Below are 21,579 nucleotides of genomic sequence, written 5' to 3'. Positions count from 1 at the left end.
CAGAAGGACCCAGCCCGCAGGGCTACATGGTTGCTTGGGAAGCACCTTCTACCGGAAGTCAAGGAGTTCTGCCACCGAAGAGCAGGAGGGCAAACAGAGCGGTTCTTATTTCCAACCAGGAGAGAGCAGCACTTGGTCCATCACTCAGGATTGTAGTGAGGGCTTCCCTCGGCTGCCCACCTGGAATGTGGACAGTCCCTGCCCACCTCCGTCTAATGCTTGCTGGCAAGTGAGGGCTCCCAGTGATTATCTTCAGAGGGACAATCTGCCGGGATATCTCAAGGAGATTTACAGAGAGCAGTGGCTGCTAAGAGCCTCCTGTTTGTGATGGAAACTGCTTTAAGCCAAAGAAAGGAGAACTCAGAGTTTCCCAGTGTGGAATCCAGCAGCAATGTGATGCTGCAGGACCCCCACCCCCCGACCCTGCCTCCTCTGCTTCTGTACCCTGGAGTCAAGTTCAGTGATGGAAGATCAGTGGGTTGTATCTGCCAGGGCCCGGCCGCCCTGCCGCGTGTATGGAAATTCATTCTGATGGTAACTCCTGCAGGGCCGTCCTTTTCCAGGTCTGCCTCAAGCTGGAGCCTCCAGAGTCTTGATCCCGTCTTGGCCTGTGCTTCCTAAACAGCCAACGCCTGCCCCTCTGGTTGCCCGGGGCGCCCCTGCCCCCCAAGACTTCTCCAGCTAGGCACCAAGCAACCGCTAAAGCACGAAGGAAGCTCCTGCAGCCTGACACTTGCCTCGTGAAATAACTGCATGCTTTCTGCGGCGCCCGGTTTCAGAGGAGGACTTGTGTCTGCTGGTGGGGGCTTTGCGTTTTCCCCTCGAAACAGAAATATCTTGGGAGACAGCGCACGTCTTCTGTTCCAAAAAGCACACCCTGTATATTTGAAACAGCTAGATGGGTACTAAAACACAAAGTTAAATTCAGCCTGGCAGGGGCGTAGTGCCATGGTTTCCATAGCAACCGCAGAGCACTCGAGTAGAGGTGGGAGGACCATGCAGGACGCACTCACAGGGAAGCCCACTGCCGTGCCCCCTGGCGGTTCCCACCCATAGCAAGCCCACGCAGAGTGCAGGGCCCCTAGGGGCTCCACATCTTTCTCCCGCAGATCAATAGGCAAATTCAAACCAACACCCACACCCCACCGCTACTTGAGTTAGCTCAGCGCTTTAACCGCTGTGCCACTGGGGCTCCTTGCTGTCTGGACCAGAGGGTTCGCATCTCATTTTCTTGATCAAGCCACTGGGTTTTGTTTTGTTTTGTTTTGTTTTGTTTGTTTTTAACATTCCCCGTTGTGCCGCATCAGAATCTCAGGTCCATGAAGCTCTCTTTTTAACAGGTGGGCCAGATGGATTCTAAACAACTGCCTTGCACCCGGCCCCAAAAGGGCACAGGCAATTCAAGTTAAAACACTCAACTTCCCGTTCCTGGCATGTGGGTCCATCTGCTTTCAAAGCATTGGACTTGAAAATGAGGGGAATGCAGTGCCCAGCTGGGAAGCAGGATGGTGGGGGTACAGAACCCTTCCCCTCCTTGGTAGCCGCTGTGCCCCCAAGTGCCTAGCTGAGCTCTTAACTACTTATTGATTGCATTGAGGGAACAGACGGGAGCCTGGTGGTGTAGGGGGTATGCATTTGACCACAAACCGCAAGGTTGACAGTTCGAAATCACCAGCCACTCTCAGGAGAAAGATGAGGCTTTCTGCTCCCACAGGGGCAGTTCTACCCTGTCCTGTAGGGTTGCTGTGAGTCAGCAACGACTTGATGGCAGCGAGGGAAGGGAACAGCCGCAGCCAGAGATACCCTGGAAGAAAGAAAGATCAGGTAGTCTACTGCTGAAAGATCGGCCCTCAACAAGATCGGCAACCTGCTCAAGGCCTCATTTTTAATTTCTGGGACCCTGCCTCCCCAGAAATCAGTTCCCACAATAAAGCCTACAGCATTTGGCAGGATGGACATGAGAGAGCCAGTGATGAGTGAGCTGGTGGCAGGAAAAGACTCAGTTTAGAGGGAACTGGATGAGGTCCTGCTGCAGAAGCCATTCCCCACCCCACCCCCACCCCAACCCCCACCCCTGGGCAAACTCCCTGCATCTCCTCCCACCCTTGGGTGCCTTCTCAGGGGGAAACACTGAACTAAAGTGGGGAAATCAAAGATCTTTCCCCTGTACTTTCCATTGGTTCTTTTAAGATAATGTTGAGCCTTTGTCCCTAATAAAATGAATGTTTGTAGTGTTGCCCCTCCCCCTGCTTTGTGAATGTGAAGAAACTTTGTGAATGTGTGAAACCTATCACTGTACAAATTAAGTTCTTAAGAACAACACTATCTTAAAACTAGGAAAACTGAACAAATTAGACATGGGGGGGGGATTTCTCCCCAGGCCCATGAGCCCCATTCAACCCCGAGTTTTCTCCCCCAGAGGCATGTGGATCCATCTTTTCTTCCTGTGAGAGCACTCTTCTCTCCGCGTGTCTGGCTGTCCTGGTCTCTCAGCCGTCCTGCTCCAGACATCAGCTGTTTCCTAGCCCAAACTTTTCACCCAGAGAGAATATTGCGTGCAGGTCTTTTTGCGACTCAATAGGTTCTCTCTCTATTGGGGAAAAAAACAACAGCAAAGAAACAACACTCTACAAATGCATTTATTAAGCAAAACACATTCTCACTTGATAGCGAAACCACAGTGAGGGAAGAAAGAAAAAAAAAAAACCAAATGGAGCAAAAGTTTTGAAACTGTGGAGTGTATCTAGTCACCCTATCCTGCTTACCACTGAAATGGTATAGAGAGCTTACTGCCTGCCCCGTCCTCGGAGCTGGCTCTAAACCAACCTTGCTTTTTGCTACCTGTGGCGTATCTTGAAAAATTATGTTTCGTTTCCTCTTAGAGACTCTCCGCTAACGTAGTTCAACAGGGCCGATACTGCTCTGAAAGTGACCTGTTTAAGAAAGAGGCTTGAAGTACAGGGTCCTGCCCTGGGCTGGAAATTGGAGCTTCTCCTCCAGATGGTTTCAGATGCCAGTGTGGCGCCCCTCCCCCGAGACTCTAGTCTTGCCTGTGAGCTTGTTCGCAGCTTGAGTTAAGGGGTTCTGTCATCTCTTCCTTTGTGTCTTGAAATGAGATTTAAAAAATAAACAGTTTCTACTTGTCTCGTGCTTTCCACTCATTATTGTTCATTAAACCTTGTTGGTTGATCTGAAGATTAAGCCTCCTTGGTTCCTCTGTTCTAGGTGTAGCTAGAGTTAGTTATCTGTTTATCTAAGAGGCAAACCCTGCCTTGCCAGGGTCCCATGTAGATCAGTGCTACTTGTCCGCTAACATTCTATCTCTTTGTTCTGACTTGAAAAAGATTCCGTCAACACACACTCCTCCCACTGCGTGCAGCAAATTCATCGCAATCACTTTCCCTTGTTGCACGTGAAACTTTTACGTCATCAAAAGGCTGATCTGATCTTTTCTTGTGCTAAACCCAAACTGCTGTCCTCTCTAGAGCAGAGCTGCTCCATAGGGTTTCCAAGACGGTGCAGCTGTACTGGCGCAGACAGCCTCATCTTTCTTCCACTGAGCAGCTAGTGCATTTGAACCACAGACCTCAGGACTTTAGCCCAACACTTAACCCACTGTGTCACTGGGAAGGGCTCCTTTTTTCTTGCACTGAAGTAAGGCCAAGTAAGAATCAGATGCACCTATTCAACTAACTTTCTTTTTTGTGGATTTAGTGAAGGCTCACAGAACTAATCAGTTTTCCACTCAACCATCCGGTACTCATTGTAATCCCCCCAATGTAGCATCACTGACCCCACTTCCTCCCTTTGCTTTGTTTCTGTTCTCCCTTCTGTCCTGACCCTTCTGAACTTTGTCCTTGGTTAAGTGCTGCCCGTTGATCTCAAATGGTTATTCCAAGGTGTTCTATCTCATAGAGCTCTGTCATATTGCTGAAAATTTAGTATGAGGGTATACTCGTGTCCAGACCTCAAGGATGACTAAGGGCCATAGTCTTGTCCAACCAGTCGGTCTGGTCTGGTCTTTGTTTTATGATTTTGAGGGGGTTTTTACCCCACATTTTCTTCCCGCTCCATCCAGGACCCTGTAGTTGTGATTCTTTGCAGAGCTGAGGCAGTGATAGGCGGACACCGTCTAGTTCTTCTGGTCTCAGGGGCCTGGAGACTGATGTTTGTGTGGTCCACTAGTCCCCTGGACTGATTGTTTGCCTGCATCCTCCGTGTCCTCCCTGCCTCTGGACAGGGAGAAACCAGCAGTTGCAATTTAGATGGCTGCTCATGAACTTATAAAACTCCAGGCACAACTCATCAAAGTAGGATATAGTACATCATACTCGTTCACCTACAAATACTAGCAGATGGCAGTGGTAATCCAGAGACTGCCTGTATTGCGATTTCAATTCAGTGAATTTGAAGTTCATTTCCTCACTTGATTCCACCCTCATTTCAGGTCCTCCATAGTGGCAGGTGGCAGGTGGTAGATACAGCAGATGGCTCTCGTCACGGGACATTTCTTTGGAGCAGTGCTGCCCACCTGTTAGGCTCTTTGGGTCCCCTCTTATGTGTACCCTTCCCCCAGATCTGCACGGGCCCCCCCTTACCCATCTATTGATGAGGCTCACCAGGAAATCAAGGAGCTCGGCCTTCTAACAGCACCCACGCTGTAGCTCCTTTCCCTTCAGATCTCTCCTGGTGGCTGTGCACCTCCTTCCTGACTGGCCAGACAATGAAGGGGCATGACCTCCCGGGGGAGGCATGCCTTGGTTATGGGCCCTAGTGTCCCAACAGCTAGATATAACCCACTGAGCAGGAAATTAGCTTATCCCACTGGACTTTTAAATTTTTCATTCTCCTTTAACTTTGCTTTAAAAAAACAAACAGAATCTCTCTATGGAGCCTCTCTATGGAACAATGGGACAGGAACAGTTTGTAAGTCTCCTTCCTTCTACCCATCACTGCTTTAGCTAGACTTCCTGCCTAAATAAAGGGTGCTTCCACACAACCTGACACTTCATTTTAGGAAATCAGAAGCTCATTCTGGGAAATTCATAAGCCAGTGGTTGGGGGATTCAGACCAGACTGGGGTTGGTTGTGTGCACATGCACACACACACACACACCTGTTTTTAATCAATCACTGGACAGGTATTGGTTTTCTCTTTATAAAGTTTTTCTGGATCCACTAGTGCCTGCAACGTTTTTCCAAGGAAGAAGAGAGCATTGCTGCCCCCACCACCCCCACTACCTCCCTCCCCGGGCCTCTGAGGCTCACTTCCTGGCTTCCCATTGTCATGCCTCCCACATTAGAAGGCCAGGGACTCCCAGAAGCCCTTGCTTGTCCTTTTACACCTCAGAGGGGCACAGTGCTAATGTGCATCAAGATAACCTGTTTTATCTGAGGACTCTGTGACATAAAATTCATATGTAGAACTCACCACAGCAACCACCTTTACGCACCAAAGCTATGCCAACTGTTATAGTCAGCCAGCTGACATCGTTTGGAAGTATTCCCTGCACTCAGTCTCCCCGATAAATCAGTTCATGCCCAAGTTTAGCTTTTGGAAACATGCTTAAGCAGAATCAAGCAAGACTTTTTAACCAGTGTGGTTTTTGTCATTCAACGGCCCAAACGGCTTCTTGGTTCCCTGATGTTTCTACCTGGAATGTTGCGGCACTTCACTTGGGGGCTGGCTGGTGGATTAAAACAAACAAAAGACCACCACCACCCACCTCACAAATCAGCAGAAGATGAAGGACCAGGACTCACACAGAGCCGCCAGCCCGGTGTTCCTTGTCCCCCCTCTGTTCCGTATTTACCTGTGGAGACCATATGCCCCCTGATGTGTCAAGGGGCCAAGTGGGAAGAGAGGAGTCTGCCTGCTGGACCTCACAGTAGAATGTGGTGGGACCCTCAAGGTCCGAGAACACCATTTGAGGATCGTACAAGAGCAGGAAGAGCTGTGTCTGGGCTGCGGTGACACGGCATCTTCTCCTTCACTGCTTCCATAGCCTCTACCCTTCCCCTCGCTTCCTCCCTCCCCTAGCTCCTCGGTGTTGCTGCTGTGGCTAGGTGCCATTGAGGCACTCCAAGGCTCAGCAAGCCCATGGTCCGCCGCCCAGCCCTGTGCCATCCTCACCATTCTGGTTAGAAATCCTGTGCCAGCTGGGATTTCTCTGGAGCCCACCAGCCCTCTTTCCCTTCCTCCCCAAGTCCTTGTTATCCTCTCCCTCGAAGTCAGCTGGCACACATGGTTCCCAGACGGGCTTCTCTGCCCAGGGCCTGTCTCTTCAAGCTCGAGTCCGGCAGGTCTGGTTCTCTGTGGAACATCTCCTCTCTCTCTCTCTCCCCTTGGCATTTTTATATGCCAGTTCCCTAACTCCAAATCTGCCCCTCCTCTTCTGCCCCCTATTTCTGATGATGATAAAATGACCACCCTCACAGGCACCAAGACTGCCAGTCTCACAGTCCTCTGCCATGCCTCCTCCTCTTGCTCCTTTAGTCCCTGCCCTCTGGCATCCCTTCCCTCCTGGGCCTTCCTCCTGGGCTGCATTCGCCCTTCTAACTGTGGCAAGAGCTACCCAGGTGGCCAACTCCAGGCTGTTCCTCCTCTTCCGGTCCAACCCTGACCCTGACCTGCCAGGCTTACACCCCTTCCCTCTCCGCCCCACCCACACGGCTGTTCTACAAGATGCATTTCGGCTGGCTAGTTTTCGAATTTCCCTTTTCCTGCCTCTGCCTTGGTTCACGTTGTCCTATCGCTGCCCCTGTTTCTACCAGTTTGAACTTCTGTCAAGGGAAAAAGATGCTTCTCCATGAAACTCCTTCCGGTCCCTCTCTCCTCGGTTCTCCTCGGCACTCTGTTGTCGTCCCGTATACTCACGTCTTATCTGCACCCCTAGGGCGTGCTCAGTAAATATTAAAGGAATGAAAGACCACTGTCCATCTTTCTGGACGCCACAGCAAGCAAAGGAATGCTCCGTCTCAGTGATATCCCGCTGCCCAGGGTCCAGCAGCCCGAGTCTTCCACTTACTGTTTGCACAGCGAGGCCTCAGCATTTTCACCTGCAGAGCGGGCCGACCAGAGTGCCTGCCACTAGACACTGACGAGACCACGCACCTGAAGACTCCGCAGATGCAGAGCCAGAGCTGCTCTGCTTCGAAAACGTCAGCCAGGCTGCAGTCCCCTTCGTGTGTCCATCCGTGTGACTCTGAGGTTGGCATCACCCTTGACCAGAATAAAAGAAACAAGGCAGGTGTTGGCACGGAGATGTCTTTTACCATTCCGAATCTTTGAAGGCAGGGAGGCCCAGTTCCCTACTTGGTAGGTGTAAGGTCCACCCCTTGTCATTTCTTCCTGGGTGGCTGAATGGACACTGTCGTAGACACTACCTGCGCTCCAGTCCTTGAGCAAGCCCCTCTCCTGCCATGGGCTTCTGCTTCCTCAATGCTCAGGGCCTGAATTTCCATACAGTTTCTGCCACTTTTGCTCAGCTCCAGGTGGGTGGGTCCCCGAGAGAGGAGGAGGGAACCTTAGGTGCATTGCTAGAACCCCTCGAATCACAGGTGGGGAAACTGATACCTGGGGGTGGAGTGACTTGCCCAAGACACACAGCTGCTAGGTGCTGAGCTGGGATGGGGCTGGACTCCCTGGTTCCTGGCTCAGTGTTCCTGCCTTGGAGCAAGTGCCCCCTCAGCCCTACGCCTCCTCCTCTGCGCTCCCACCCCCAAACACACACACGCACACACACACACACCACCACCACCACCACCACCCCCCTACCTGAGCAGAAACCTCTCGGACCATTTTAAAAACAGTTTTATTAGCATATTATTCATTTACCATAAAATGTAATGGTGTAAATATGTTTAAAAGAGTTGTCCAGTCATCACCACAATCAATTCTAGAACATTTTCTTCATCTTGAACCTATTATTATTACTAGCTCCCCTGTGCCTCTCAACCTATCCTGGATTTCGCATGAAGAAAAAACCCAACAACATAAAACACAGAAAGACCTCTATCCAAGAGAAAGCAGGTGATAATAGAAACTGGAACAAATTAAAGACGAGCCAAAGGGAAAGCGAACGATAATCAGTTACATTTTAACCTAACTCTATCAGCAGTAGTCCTCAGGCCTATCCACATCCCTGAGCTGTGGTCTGAGGGAGTTCAGGGGAGGCTGAAAGCACGTGGAGGCTCTCTGGGGCGTTCACTGTCATCCATAGCCTTCTGGAAACGGTGCTAAGAACTCACGTGTGGGTACAATTTCCTCCTCTGCTCTTAGGTTTTATTGTTTACAAACCTTGGATCACACAGGCTGGAGTGCTACTTTTGTGTGGACTTAGCTGACACCTCACTTAGATGGCTGCTTGTTTTAAGACAAGCTGGTGAGACCTCTGATGCCAGGGTCCGAGAGTCGGGCACATCTCATTTTCCAGCACATTGTGCCCCCCACCATCGTTTGACTTGGGTTGCGTTTCTAGACTCTGAAGGGCAATGCTGAGTATGTGAGAGGTGACCAAAGGCCACTGAACATTTTAGAGCTTGTCACAGCCCTGGATTCTTTGAAGGTGGTCTCTCTGCTCTCCTGACCATTTTACATCAGACACCGTTAGGAATTAAGAAAGTGTATTAATAGGACATTGGTATTCATATAACAGCTCGAAGATGCCACCAAGGCAAGGCTCGGGCAACATTTAAACACAGGAAGTAGTTCAGACAGATGCAGCCCAGTTTTTCCCACCTCTTTTCTCCCTAGCCTGTTTCGCTCAAGGCTGCAGCAAACACACCTTAGGTTTTTCTCCTTCACCCCTTGGTCCCAGTCACACACCTCCCAACAATAAAGACCCTTTCCCCTCTCCGCCCGGTGACCCGGCCCTGGCCCCGTTCAGGTTTGAGCTCCTGTGTGAGCGGAAGCTGCCCCTATAGGCTCCACTGACAGTGTTCTCTCCCACCTCGGAACACCTGCCTCACGGTTCCTTGTCTGTGTCACGTGCTGCCGGCGCTGTTGACCTTCCCACGTGTCTGCGACCCCAGCCTGACTGAGAGCAAGCGGAGCGCCTCGCGAGCAGGAGCCCCGTCCTGCGCACCCGCGCTTTGTCAACATGCCCTCCCTCGGTGGCTGCAGGACTAAAACCCCAGGGAAGGATGAAGGAGGAGGCCACGTGACTCTCCAACCCATTGTTCTTGGCTTGGTGCCCATGGCTCTTTTTTCTTTTCCCCTCTGTCAGGTGGCTGGACTCTTTCATTTTGTCTCCTCTTTGGACCTCAGAGAAGGGCAGGTAACCCTGTTGAGAGGTGTGACTAACTCCAAACAGATCCAGCTGGGCAGAGAGGGGCCAAACAGCCATCTCTGCTCACCGGGACATGGTCTGGATCAGAGCCTGGTGTCCCCCTGCCTTGACACCTGTGTGTGTGTGTGTGTGTGTGTGTGTGTGTGTGTGTGTGTGTGTGAGTGTGTGAGTGTGTGAGACGTGTTACTCCATTCTGGGGACAGAGCGGGCCCCATGTCATCATCCGTCTGAAGCCTCTCACTGCGCTAACTCGGTAGCATCTAACATGAGATTAACTTACTCTATTCTTTCCTTTGTTTGATGCCTGGAGAATGGATTGAAGTTGATTATTGATGCTTCTCTGGTAGGCATTCCCTCTCTTTCTCGCTCCTTTTTACTCGACTTCCATTTTGTTTGTTAATCCAGTGTCATGTCACAAACAAGACCTGGGTCTCCATCCAGCATGTTGCTCAGGAGACTGCTTGGTATTGATGTGGTGCATGTGAGCTCTTCCGGAGCTGGGTATCCCCCGGGGACTTAGAAGGAAATACTAACGCTCTTTGCACTACTGGTGGGAAATGTGCTTGTATTGGTGGCTTCATTATCATTTGTCTGACTCACTAAAACCTTTGGTCTTAATCCATAATGTTATCAGTCAAACTAGACTCTGTACCGAGGTGAGCAGAGCTGAATTTCTGGCACCGACCACTGCAGGAAGCGCTTGGCCTGTGACTTGGTTTGTCGGTCTGGATAAGACCTCATCAAGAACTTAACCACTTAGCTGTTAATGGGGACCCTGTGGGCCCTAGAGACAGATCTCATTTGATTAGTGGTAAATAATTTTATTTGGAATACCAGGATATTCAGGTATAACTCTGTGAGAACATATCCACTTCCTTGACTAAGAAAGAGGTCCAGACCTCCAGAATTTGGAGTGTGTCGGCTTCATGGCTTTCTTATCCCGTACAAGAGCCTGGAGAACGGGAAACCGAAGGCCTGAAATTAGGAGAAACTTCAATGATGTGATTTAACTCTTGAAGTTTAATTTTATGAGTTTCAGCCAGGAAAATAAACTACAACACTCAGGCATGGATCAACTTCCCTTGCCCCAAGGCTCTCTTATGGAATTTCTGGGTTCCAGCTGGGAAACCCCTGGGACCATGTTGGGTTCATAGGTCCAGAAAGCAGCACATAAACAAGTAACCACCAAACCTGCTAGACCATGCTTATAACACCATGGGAAACACAGAGGCCAAGAACAGGAGACCATACGGAACAAGACAGATCCTCTTCACAAGAAGATTCATTTTCATGAGAGGCCAAGTCTATCTCCCTTCCTAGTACTATGGGGTAGCCTATGGACTGGCTCTCCTTTTTTAGGGGTGGGGTTGTTGAGGACAATGTGTCAACTCCAGGGACAGGTGTCCAGAAGTAGTGGAGGTGGGCTGACCTGTTCACAAAAGAGCCCCAGAATCCTTAGCTTTCACGATGGCTCCTATTCTAAATTCAGTGTTGACTGATAAGGAGATTGATCCAAGAGTCAACACATACACATGCCTGCCCCTGACGGAATCTAGTCACCTTTCATTAGCGTCCCCCTGGGAGACTCAACATTGAATCCCAAAGCATTCCAGGAACTCTTCGGAGGGCCTGCAATAAGGTCTAAATCCTGAGCCAAGGAAGAGCGTCAGAGATTCTCGGAGGAAATCTCGTCCAAGCCATTCCTGTTCTCCCCCCACCACCCTTCCCTTCTCCCTCCCCTCCCCACTCTCCTACTGTCCTTTCTCCTTGGTGAAACATATACCGCAGTGGACACACCCTTTCAGCCAGGTGCAATTTGCAACACTGATGGCTGTGGTTGTTAGGTGCCTTTGAGTCAGTTCCAACTGATCGCAACCCGGAACACAACAGCACAAACACCGCTTGGTCCCGTGCCAGCCTCACAAGTGTTGTGAGTGTGAGCCCATTGTTGCAGCCACTGTGACTGCCCATCACATCAGAGGTGACCCTGGTCACAGTCCTCAACCCGTGCCGCCCTTTTCACTGTCCCTTTCCAAACGAGTCCTCCATCGCTCACGTCAACGACTGGCCCTAAGCTTCCGATCCACTCCTGTAAGTTGTCAACTTAATCTCACAGGGATAATTCTTTAAAAGAAAACCATGTGGACATGGAAAACAAGGTGGACATACTTTATTAATTAAGCAATTGATTGGTACAAGACTTCCTTAACCAATGCTAGAGCTTCCTAGAGGTTGTTGAGCCTGAGGAAGGCCTAATTGACCTGGTCTAGGCCTCAATAGCAGACTTGAGCCTAGGTTCTTGGGCATAGACAGAAACTCAACTGAGTGTCTGGAGAGACCTTTTCTCCCCACTTCTTTCAAAGTCTGATGAAAAAAAAAATAGTCCCTCCTCATTTTTGAATAGACATATGGTATTTGTCTGAATCATCTGAACAAGATAGGGCCTGAAGGTGACCTTGCACGACTGCTGTGGGTGTTATGAAGAATGAAGGTGGAATGATTTCTTACAGTGAGTGCGTGCCTCTGGCACAGCCTCCCAAGGGTATGAAACAGAATACCGAGTGACGAGCCAGTCCCACTGGCCCTTGTGTTCTGTGCCACCGAGGAAGCAATTAGGACAGAGTGCTTTCTCACTCAGAGTGTTTACGTTGACTGAATAAAAGGATTCTTCAGATTAATGTAGACGTAGGTTTAATGTGCTGCTGCTTCGGTACATGCATTGAAGCATTGGGCGCAGTCAATTGATGGGGACTTCCTAGCTTTTCTCCTCCTCCAGAATCTGCGGAGTCGCTTTTAAGCCACACTCATCAATACGCATTGCGGCCCCACGAGACACCCTCTGTGCCTCTAAGGGAGCAGGTGCAGCCGAGCATTTGCCGGGGGGGATCCTCATCCCACGGAGGTGCCCACCCTGCCTGCTTTGACGCTGCCACTCTGGGGGTCTGACCAGGTGTCAGTGGAATGTGTTAAGACAAGCAGGACCCCCGTTCTTCCTTCCAGATTTCTTAAGTGGCTTAACTGAGCACCAAGGGTTTCAGTTAGGCGACCGGGCCTTGGGGAATGACAACCAAGTCCGTGCATGTGACAGAGACACCATGGCAACCGCAGTGACCAGCCCTGCTGTTGTCAGTGGGGGAAAACCACATGTTGAAACTGCTACAAGTCATGGATAGGAAGTCCAGAGGAAGTGCTTCTGTTGTGGGCCAGGTCCTTCGGTGATGTCCCAGCTCTGGGTGGAGGGCTCTGTGAGTGTCCTCATCGCAGGTGGCCGTCCCAGGCATCTCAGTCACACTTAGACAGGGGAGGAAGCCAGAGCAGGACCAGGTGATCTCCTCCCACATGTTAAAAACTCACTGCCACCGGGTCAATTCTGACTCATGGAGACGCTGTAGGGCCTGGTGGAACTGCCTTTGTGGGTTTCTCAGACTGGAACTCTCTGTTGTTGTTGTTGTTGTTGTTGTTGTTGTTGTTAGGTGCCATTGAGTCAGTTCTGACCCACAGTGACCTTACGCACAACACAAGGAAACACTGCCCCGACCTGCACCCACCTCACAATTGTTCACATGCCCAAGCCCACCTTTGCCGCCTCTACCGTAAGAGCCCTCCTCTTTTTCATTGCCCGCTACTGTACCAAACACGATGTGCTTCTCCGGAGACTGGTCTCTCCCGACAGCATGTCCCAAGCGTGGGAGACGCAGTCTCGCCATCCTTGCCTCTAATGAGCATTCTAGCCATACTTCTCCAAGACAGATCAATTTGTCCTTTCAGCGGTCTATGGTCTTTCAATATTCTTCTCCGGCTCCACAGTTCAGATGCATCTAGTCTTCGCCCGTCTTCTTTATTCCGTGTCCAACTTCCACATGCGCATGAGGCAATGGAGAATACTATGGCTTGGGTCACTTGCACCTCAGTCCTCAAAGTAACATCCTTTTCAATACCCCAGGGAGGTCTTGCAGCAGATTTACCCACTGCAATGTGTCCTTTGATCTCTTGGCTGCTGCTTCCATGAACTCTGGCTATGGACCCAATCAAGACAAAAATCAGTGACAGTTTCAACCGTTTCTTCATTTATCCTAATGTTCTCTATTGGTCCAATTGTGAGAATTATTATTTTCTTTACACTGAGTTGTACTCCATACTGCAGACTTCAATCCTTGATCTTCATCAGCAAGTGCTTCAAATTCTCTTCACCTTCAGTAAGTAAGGTTGTGTCATCCATGTGTCACAGGTTGTTAAAAAAATAAGCCTTCTTCCAATACTGATGCCACTTTCTTATCCATATAACCCAGTTTCTCTGATTATTTGCTCAGCTACAGATTGAATAAGTATGGTGAGAGAAAACAGCTCTAACGTATACCTTTCTTGATTTTAAACCGTGAAGTATCCCCTTTTTCCATACACACAACTACTTCTTGATCCATATAACTTGTTACTGGAGTAGAAAACCTCATCTTTCTCCAGAGGAGTGGCTGGTGGTTTTGAACTGCTGGCCAGTGTGTAACCACTATGCCACCAGAGCTCCTTCCTTTATATAAGGAAAATAAATTACCTTTATTAGCAATCCCCTATGTAGCTCTGGTGGTGCTGTCAGGTAATCATTGGACTGTTAACCATAAGGTCAGTAGTTCAAATCCACCAGCCACTCCATGGGAGAAAGATGAGGCTATCAGCTCCTATAAAGAGGTACAGCCCCAGAATCCCAAAGGAACAGTTTCAGTCTATCCTATAGGGCCACTAGACCTCTAAATCAACTCAATGGTAGTGGGATAGCAATCCCTTAGCAGATTTTCCCTTATATCTCATTGACCAGAACAATATCATATGATTATCCTTAACTGAAAGGGAAGCTGGGAAATCTTTTGTTAGTTTTTTTGTGTTTTTCACTATTTCAGGAATGGGGTGGGGATGAATCTTGGATGGTCAACTAACAGCGTATCCCGATGCGGTCAGTTACATTTGGGAAATATCAAGTTAAATAAATTGAAATACATGTCCTTTTTTTTTCTGGGTGATACACCATTGAGCTTTTTCCAGATTTAGGGAATCCGAACCTATTTTCATAAAATAGGGAGCCTCATTATGTAGAAGAAGCCTTGCTGGCTGTGGGTAAGTGCTAACCAAAAGGTTGGTGGTTCAAATTCACTGGCCACTCCCCAGGAAAAGCCTGCTTCTATACAGGTGATAGTCTTGGGAAGCCCACGGGGCAGCTCTACTCTGTTGTACAGAGTCCTGATGGGTCCGAATCCGCGATCCAGGGGGAAGCTGGGAAATGATGGAGCGCACCGACCAGGAGCTCTTCGTAGCCCCAGAAGAATATGGGAAACACGGGTAGGAATACCACAGGGAAAGTTCTCCAGAGCAGAGCCAAAGTGGCAAGTTAGGTGGAGGTTTGTAGGAAGAGAATGGGAGTGAGGTTTTCAGTGGAGACGAAGAGGGCTACGAGCGAGGGTCACAAACGAGAGGCGGTGATTGCTCCCATCTCAGAGTGTTTTGACGAGAAAGGGCTCACTTGTTTTCCAGAACCTGGTCTCCGTCCACCTGTATTTCCTCTGACACAGCACTTGGTTAATCCTGAGCTGTCATTCGCCCCTCTTTTCCTAACCCCCTGCCAGTCTTCATGGTGCCTCTGAGACTGGCTGCCTTCTGGGGCTGAAATACCGTGCTTTTCTAAAACAGCCGCGAGAGACGCCCATGGTGGCTTTCTCTCAAATGCGGTGTTGGCTACGTGGATAAGAGTTAGTCCTTGATCATTCATGGAGGCTTGGGGTCACGAACCTTCTCTTTGTCCTTTTGGCTAGAAATTACCTCTCCTTTGTCTGACATCCAACAGGATCTCCGTGACTCAGACAGCAGCTCCAGCAGCTTCTTCATTGACATTTTCCCAACACTTAATATTCACAGCTTTGCGGTGGGTATTATATGGGCACGATCTCATTCCATCTCCACCACCAACCTCCCCGGGAGGCTCTGCTTTACAGATGAGGGAATCGAGGAGAGAGAGATAAGGTTGCCCGACTAGTAAGTGATCGACCGGAATCCCAATGCAAGTCCCCCTCTGGAACTTCTGCCCTTCACTCTCGCCTGCGGTGCTCTGGTCCAGCATTTCTGTGTTGCGTGCGTATTATATGTCCTTTTAGGTTTTATCAGAAATCACACTCTGCTTCTGGTACTCCCTAGAGCAAGTAGCACGGCGTCTTGTATAAGCTTGGCAAATGATTGCGGAACAGATGAACTAGCAAATGGGAAGATGAGCCAAGTCCTGCGTTGGGGATGGTTTTCCTGAGTTTTAACATGCTAATAAACGGCTCAGGAGCATCAGAATGTTTTCCTCACTCCTTTTGGAACCAGGTTTTTTCGTTCATGATTTCATCATCTGTTTCCTCTGAATCATGACGTGATCTAAGGTGATTTTTAGTAGGATCTTCGTGGTTGGTGAGCTGTTTGATTTAGAGAGGATTCCATCTGGTCCAGCCCTCACTTGCTTGGCCAAAGCCAGTCAGCTTTTACTGTCCATGCATACTCTGGGGACACTGACCTTCAGCATCCTAGTGCCAAGTTGGAAGCAAACAAGGGTGATTTCTGTCCAACTATCCCTTTGCCTGCTTTTGCAATGGTAGTTGTATAAACCAGGAACAGTTTGGGTCCCTTTGGGACGTTGGAACCCCTCTCTTTCATGTTTCAACACATTTTTGCTTCATTCTAGCACTTGTTCTTATTCTCCCAGAAGCCCCTGCTGTTTCTGCCTTACCACTTCTCACTCACTCTGTGTTAGCTTCTTTATCCTGATCTTTGACGAAAGTCACTCCAGTGAATCACCAGGCTCTCCCCTCATTTCCATGTCCTTTTCTTCTTTCCGTAAAGTTCTTCCTTCCCCTGCTCGCTACCTGTCTGTCCTTTCTTGTCCAAACTCCATCTTCACTTCCAACCATCCCAGCCTCCCACCACACCATTGCCCCAGCTCAGGCTTTGTTCTCCGAGACGAGTCCCGCTTTGCCTCCCCAGGCTCACTTAGCTCACCCTTTCACCCCGCAACCTCCCCCCCACACACACACACATCTGAGGCCACACTATCTCTGCATCTAATTCCTGTCAAGGCCAAGGCTTTAGAGAAACCGCACCTCTACCTCCACTGTCTTCCACGGGCTGTCAGACCCCTGTGAGCGCGTGCAGGGCTGTGTCCACTCCCTCTGCCATGCAGTCTCCCATCCAGACAGCAGAGACCTCCCGTCCAGAAGCACAACAGCCTGACCTTACTTTCCTAAACACAAGACCCACTCCCTCCAGATCGATCCTGTGGCTCCCGGTCAAGGTGAAACGGCTATCATCTTTCCTTCCTGAATCCTTGCTTCCCGGGAGTTTTGCCATGCCCAAAGGCAACAGTGGGGCGAAACGTGCCTCAGACACCGCATCAAGCCAAACAGCTGAGTCTCTGGTTCCAAGACTTGGCAAACACCGCGCGTATGGGATTTCCTGGGAAGCGTAAGAACGGAGCACACCGAATGTTCCGCTTGGGTTTTCTGACCGATTCTTGTGTGCTGGGAACTGAGGAAAATGCAGCTACAGGAGGGTTTTTATTTAGATAAAAGCAAGAGAGGCAAACCACCTGTAGAGAGCAGGAGGAACTCTAGCCGGGAACTGGGTCCTGGGTCTGGGTCTGTCTCAAGTTCTAGTTTCTCCATGGCGGGGCGTACGGGGTGGGGGTGGTGGGAGACTAGCGCCAGAGGAACAAGTGCTGAGCCCTGTTTGCTCAGCCCCTTGGGTAGTGCTTGCCACATCCTTGCCTCTCTGTAGCGCCCTCCCTGGTCTCCCTTGGCACCTGGCTGGTCGCCAGACTGCCCTCTTGGCCTTCAAGTCTCCCCATGAGTCGGTGGGTCAGACCTCTGACGCGTGCTCCTTCCTGTGTTGTATCCAGGGACAGGGTGCCTTATCGGAAAGACTCCGGAGCTTCAGCATGCAGGACCTCACCACCATCAGGGGCGATGGTGCTCCTGCGCCCTCTGGCCCGCCCCCACCAGGGCCTGGGAGGGCCAGTGGCAAACACGGCCCCCCTAAGATGTCCAGGAGTGCTTCTGAGAGTGCCGGAAGCTCAGGTAGGTGACACTTCACTTATCCCCACCTCTCGCCCTCTGGGCCTTGCCTTCATCAATGGAGAGGGCGCCCAGCACCAGCCCTCCCTCCCTATCATGTGGCATGCCACCTGGCCGCTGGTCAGGGAGCTGCCCTCAACAGAGACGCCCATCAGACCAGGCCAAGCCAGGCCAGCCAAGGTGCAGAGCACCGCTCAGACCTGGAAGGGAAGCTGGTCTGGAGTCTCTGCTCAGGGGCATGTAGAATGGGCTGCACCAAGAGGTTGTGTCCTCCATTGGATTGTTTGAGGAATTGGGAGGTGGCAGGATAGCGTGCCTTGGCCAAGCCTTAGATAGCAGGCAAGGCTGGACCTGGGCTAGGGGGCCTTCTGCTCTTTCCAGCTCTAATCTCATACTTCTGGAAGGGCTGACCTCTCAGGTAAGCACACCTGAGCATCTCTTACGAGACACCTGCCTTATAAGGCTCTCATGGCTCCTTTGCCTGCCTGCGTGTTTCATACCTTCTCTCCTCCTCATCCCTAACCCCAACTTTCACCCCGGTCTCTGTGCACCAAAGGCCATACTAGTTCTGCATCTGATTCCTGCCGAGGCCAAGGCCAAGGCCATAGGAAACCGCACCTCTACCTCAAATGTCTGCCACGGGCTGTCGGACCCCCGGCAGGAGGCTGCCTCATTAAAAATGACCTGGGAACCTTGTTAAGCATGCAGCGGCCAGGGCCAGGTGAAGATATTTTCATGCCCCAGGGCAAAGAGTATCAGGGATGTCTTTTAATATAATAGAGTCAGGGGAAAAAAATCTACTTATTCATTTACTTTATTTCAAATAACTGGACAAACGGAAGGAGATCATCTAATTAAAAAGATACATAGTAAGTAAGACAGGAGCATTAGTTCCTTTCTGGTAGCTCAGTAGTTAAGCACTCTGCTGCTAGCCCCAAGGTCAGTCGTTTGAACCCACCAGCCGCTCCCCTGGAGAAGTCCATTCCCATGAAGCTCCACAGCCTTGGGAGCCCTATGGGTCTGTGATACTCTGCCCTGTAAGGTCGCTGTGAGTCAGTGGATTGGTGTTGGATCCGTTTCTGAAGTTGTAGCGTGTTTCTGCCGTGGGGTTTCACTGCGCCTAGTGTGAGAACTTCTACATAAACTTGTGTTGACCATTTGATATTTTGTTTGTTTTGATGAGATTTTGAGTCAGATTGATCCCTAGTAGCCTAGGGGGTTATGTACTGGCCTGCTAACTGCAGTCAGCAGTTCAAAACCACCAGCTGCTCCACAGGAGAAAGCTGAGGCTTTCTACTCCAGGAAAGAGTTTCTGCCTTGTGAACCCACAGGGGCAGTTCTTCCTAGTTTTATAGTCCTGTAGGGTTGAGATGAGTTGGAATGGACTCGATAGCAGTGGCTTTGGTATTGAAATTGGTTTCTCGGGAAGCCTAGCACCCTGGTCAGTGCCTTTATAGCCTGGCCCTGACTCCCACCTGCCCAGCCCAGCCCATCCCCAGAGGATCCATAGGTGCGGGGTGCAGTGCAGAGGTGTGTGGATACAGGCAACACACCAGGTGCTGTTGGGGGCACCCTCATAGGGGCCCCTTGCTGTGGATCCATCATGGGTGGTCTGGGACGTGTGGAGAGCAGGCAAGCACTGATTGGCAGGGCGTGTCAGGACTCAGCAGTCTCCCAGACAGCCCTCAGGGCAATCGCAGACACACAGGCTCTCAGGAGGTGAGCGCTTCTGCTGCCAGGAAGGGGTGGAAGGGCAGCAGGTTGTATGGGGGTTGTATGGGGGACAGCCTGGGTCATCACCTCCACCTCTCACCCTTGTGGCCAAGTGAGCCATGTGACTGGGAATGGGCCACTCTATGGAGTCACTCCCTGGTGACCGTGACATTTGTCTGGTGGCTGCCCTGCCCTTAAGCGGTCTTCAAACTGTGTGGACCTTGTGTGCTTTAGGTGCCGTCTGTAGGAGAGTCTTGGCCCTGAGCCCCAGTCCTGCCAGGCCCCACATGACTCTTGGGGACTTTAGACATCAGTGGAACCAAGTATCCCTGTGGCTTTCCAGGACCGATGGCACAGACTCTACCACCACCACCTCCTCTCCTGGGCAAGGAGCACGGTTCAGAGCTCAGTGGGTCAGCTGCCCCTCAGGACCTGCTCAGGAGTGACTTTCTGTCGGGAAGCAGAGTCCTCGCCCCGGCAGAAAGGAGGACCTGAAGTGGCCCTCCTTGGGGACATTCTCCTGGACAGGTCCTCAGGACGAGGAGTTCAGTGGACAGTGTAATTACACATGAACCTAGGCTGTGTGGGCGGTCTGGCTGTGACAGCTGTCAGCCCATTGATGTGGCTGATCCCACCAACGAGGCGGGTGTCCTCTTCCTCCCTGACCTGTCCCTGCATGTCCGTCCTGGAGGACCACCTTCTCCGATAAAACAGAAATATGTTTCCATCCTGCAAAAGAAAAACACACAGTTCGTAAGAAGGCTTTCCCATCAACAGAGGCATGTTGAGATATTAAAGTTGCTGCTTCTTGGGGCAGGAGGTGGGCGTGGGGACAGAAGTAGAAACCCGGCCGGCTGGGGAGCTGGCAGTTTGGCCATGGGGACCAGTTCACCACAGGGAGGGCTACTCCTGAGGGAACTCTCCCAGGGCCACTTAGCATGGGATCCCCCCCAGGCTGGGCAGGGGCTGCTCAGCCTAACCCTCTGCTTTCTCCAGGGAGGAAACCAAGGGCCAGGAAAGGGGCTCATCACCAGGGTGTCTAGCTGGCAAAGGGGTGGGGGTGGGTAGTACAATTTGGCCAGACCACCAAGCACCTGCAGCTTCCGATCTGTCAGGCACCGTCCACGCCGAGAACTCCCTGGTTGTCCAGTCTGTTCCAACACACAGCCACCTGTAGGACCGAGCTGAACTGCCTCATTGCACTGCCCAGGTGAGCATCCTTATGGATGCAAACTGCCCAGTGTTTCTCTCTCAGAGCAGCTGGGAGATTCCAACTGCCCATACTTTGGTTAGCAGCCAAATGCTTCACCGGGATTAAAACAAAACAAAAGGCCCGCTCTGCGAGGCTCTGCGGCAGAGCAAACACCATTGGGGTGAAGTTCCAAGAAGACAGCCACCTATTAGCTGTGGGACGAGGTACTTGCCTCTCAGAGCCTCAGTTTCCCTTATCCATACAAAGGGAATCTTGGGTCACCTTTCCAGGACAGTGAGGAGGAAGGTGAAACAACGCAGGAGAATGTGGCTTGAGGGTGTGAGCAGTCGGTGTGCATTGCAGCTGTGCAGGGTCACACTGCTGTGACTCGATTCGCCAAAGACAGCATGTGTAAGAACAGATGCAGCTGGGAGAAGCAGGCTGCCTGGTGGGGTAATCGGATCCCTGGTATTGCCAAGGTGGCCGTGTTTTGAGAGTCTGGAGGGGGATCCCTGCTCTGGGTAGGAAGTGGGGCTCAATAGCCTTTCCCACTAAGATCCTACGTGGGCCTTACAGAGGAAAGAGGCTGTGAGAGGGCCGCACTACTACACCAAGACCACACAAGAGGGAATCCACAGCCAGACCTCAAGACTCCTGCTGGTCCCTGGGTAGATTGTTCAAGCAGCCCCCCTGGGGCAGCGCTGCGGGGAGTCTGGCAGATTCCCAGAGGCCAGATGGCAGTGTCTCTTGGGCTTTCAGCGGTGTCACAGACCAGCTGGATAGAAAAGGGTGTGTGTGTGGTGGGGGGTGGGGGATGGTGGGATTGGCTTCTGTGCCCTGCACTAGCAGAGACGGGCACCCCCTGCTGGCCTCACCCGTGGGCAGGACAGGGCGAGCTCTGGGAGACGTGGCCTTGCTGCAACCTGACCCTGTCCTCCTCATCGCCTCCCCCCCCCCCACCCATGGCCTGGGCACAGGGGCAGGAATGTGCTGACCCAGCAGGAGGCCGAGACTGAGTGGCACTCCCCCCAGCTGTTCTGGGCTGAAAATAAAAGTCCCTTCAGGGAGAAAGACAGGTGAAAGATGGCTACGGGTCCCATGTGCGGGCAACAGTGCCTGGTCAGAGGTTCTAGGGCCGTAGAAACCCCCTGAGCCAGGTCAGGAGGCCTGACAGAAAATTGACCAAGTCGGATTGTGCCTCTGGCCTGTGGGACCTGGATGACGGGCATAGTGGGTGTGAAGGGGAAGCCTGGCCTTCTATCCTGGCTCTGCCCGGGCCCACTGACCCCAGGCCCTG

General features: G+C 51.3%; 1 protein-coding gene across 2 annotated transcripts in view; it reads left to right on the top strand.

Annotated features, from left to right (window-relative positions):
- The window catches only part of REEP1 (receptor accessory protein 1), a 41,104-nt gene that overhangs the window by 7,098 nt on the left and 12,427 nt on the right, over window positions 1-21,579 (top strand). For both annotated transcript variants that reach the window (XM_075562535.1, XM_075562534.1), the window contains exon 4: window positions 17,203-17,380. In XM_075562535.1, coding sequence (XP_075418650.1) covers window positions 17,203-17,380 — 178 coding nt within the window. The remainder of the gene's footprint in view (window positions 1-17,202; window positions 17,381-21,579) is intronic.

Source organism: Tenrec ecaudatus, chromosome 11 (assembly GCF_050624435.1).
Source record: "Tenrec ecaudatus isolate mTenEca1 chromosome 11, mTenEca1.hap1, whole genome shotgun sequence".
NCBI classification, from domain to species: Eukaryota; Metazoa; Chordata; class Mammalia; order Afrosoricida; family Tenrecidae; genus Tenrec; species Tenrec ecaudatus.
The sequence above is the reverse complement of the archived record's forward strand: the minus strand, read 5'-3'. Positions and strand labels throughout refer to the sequence as shown.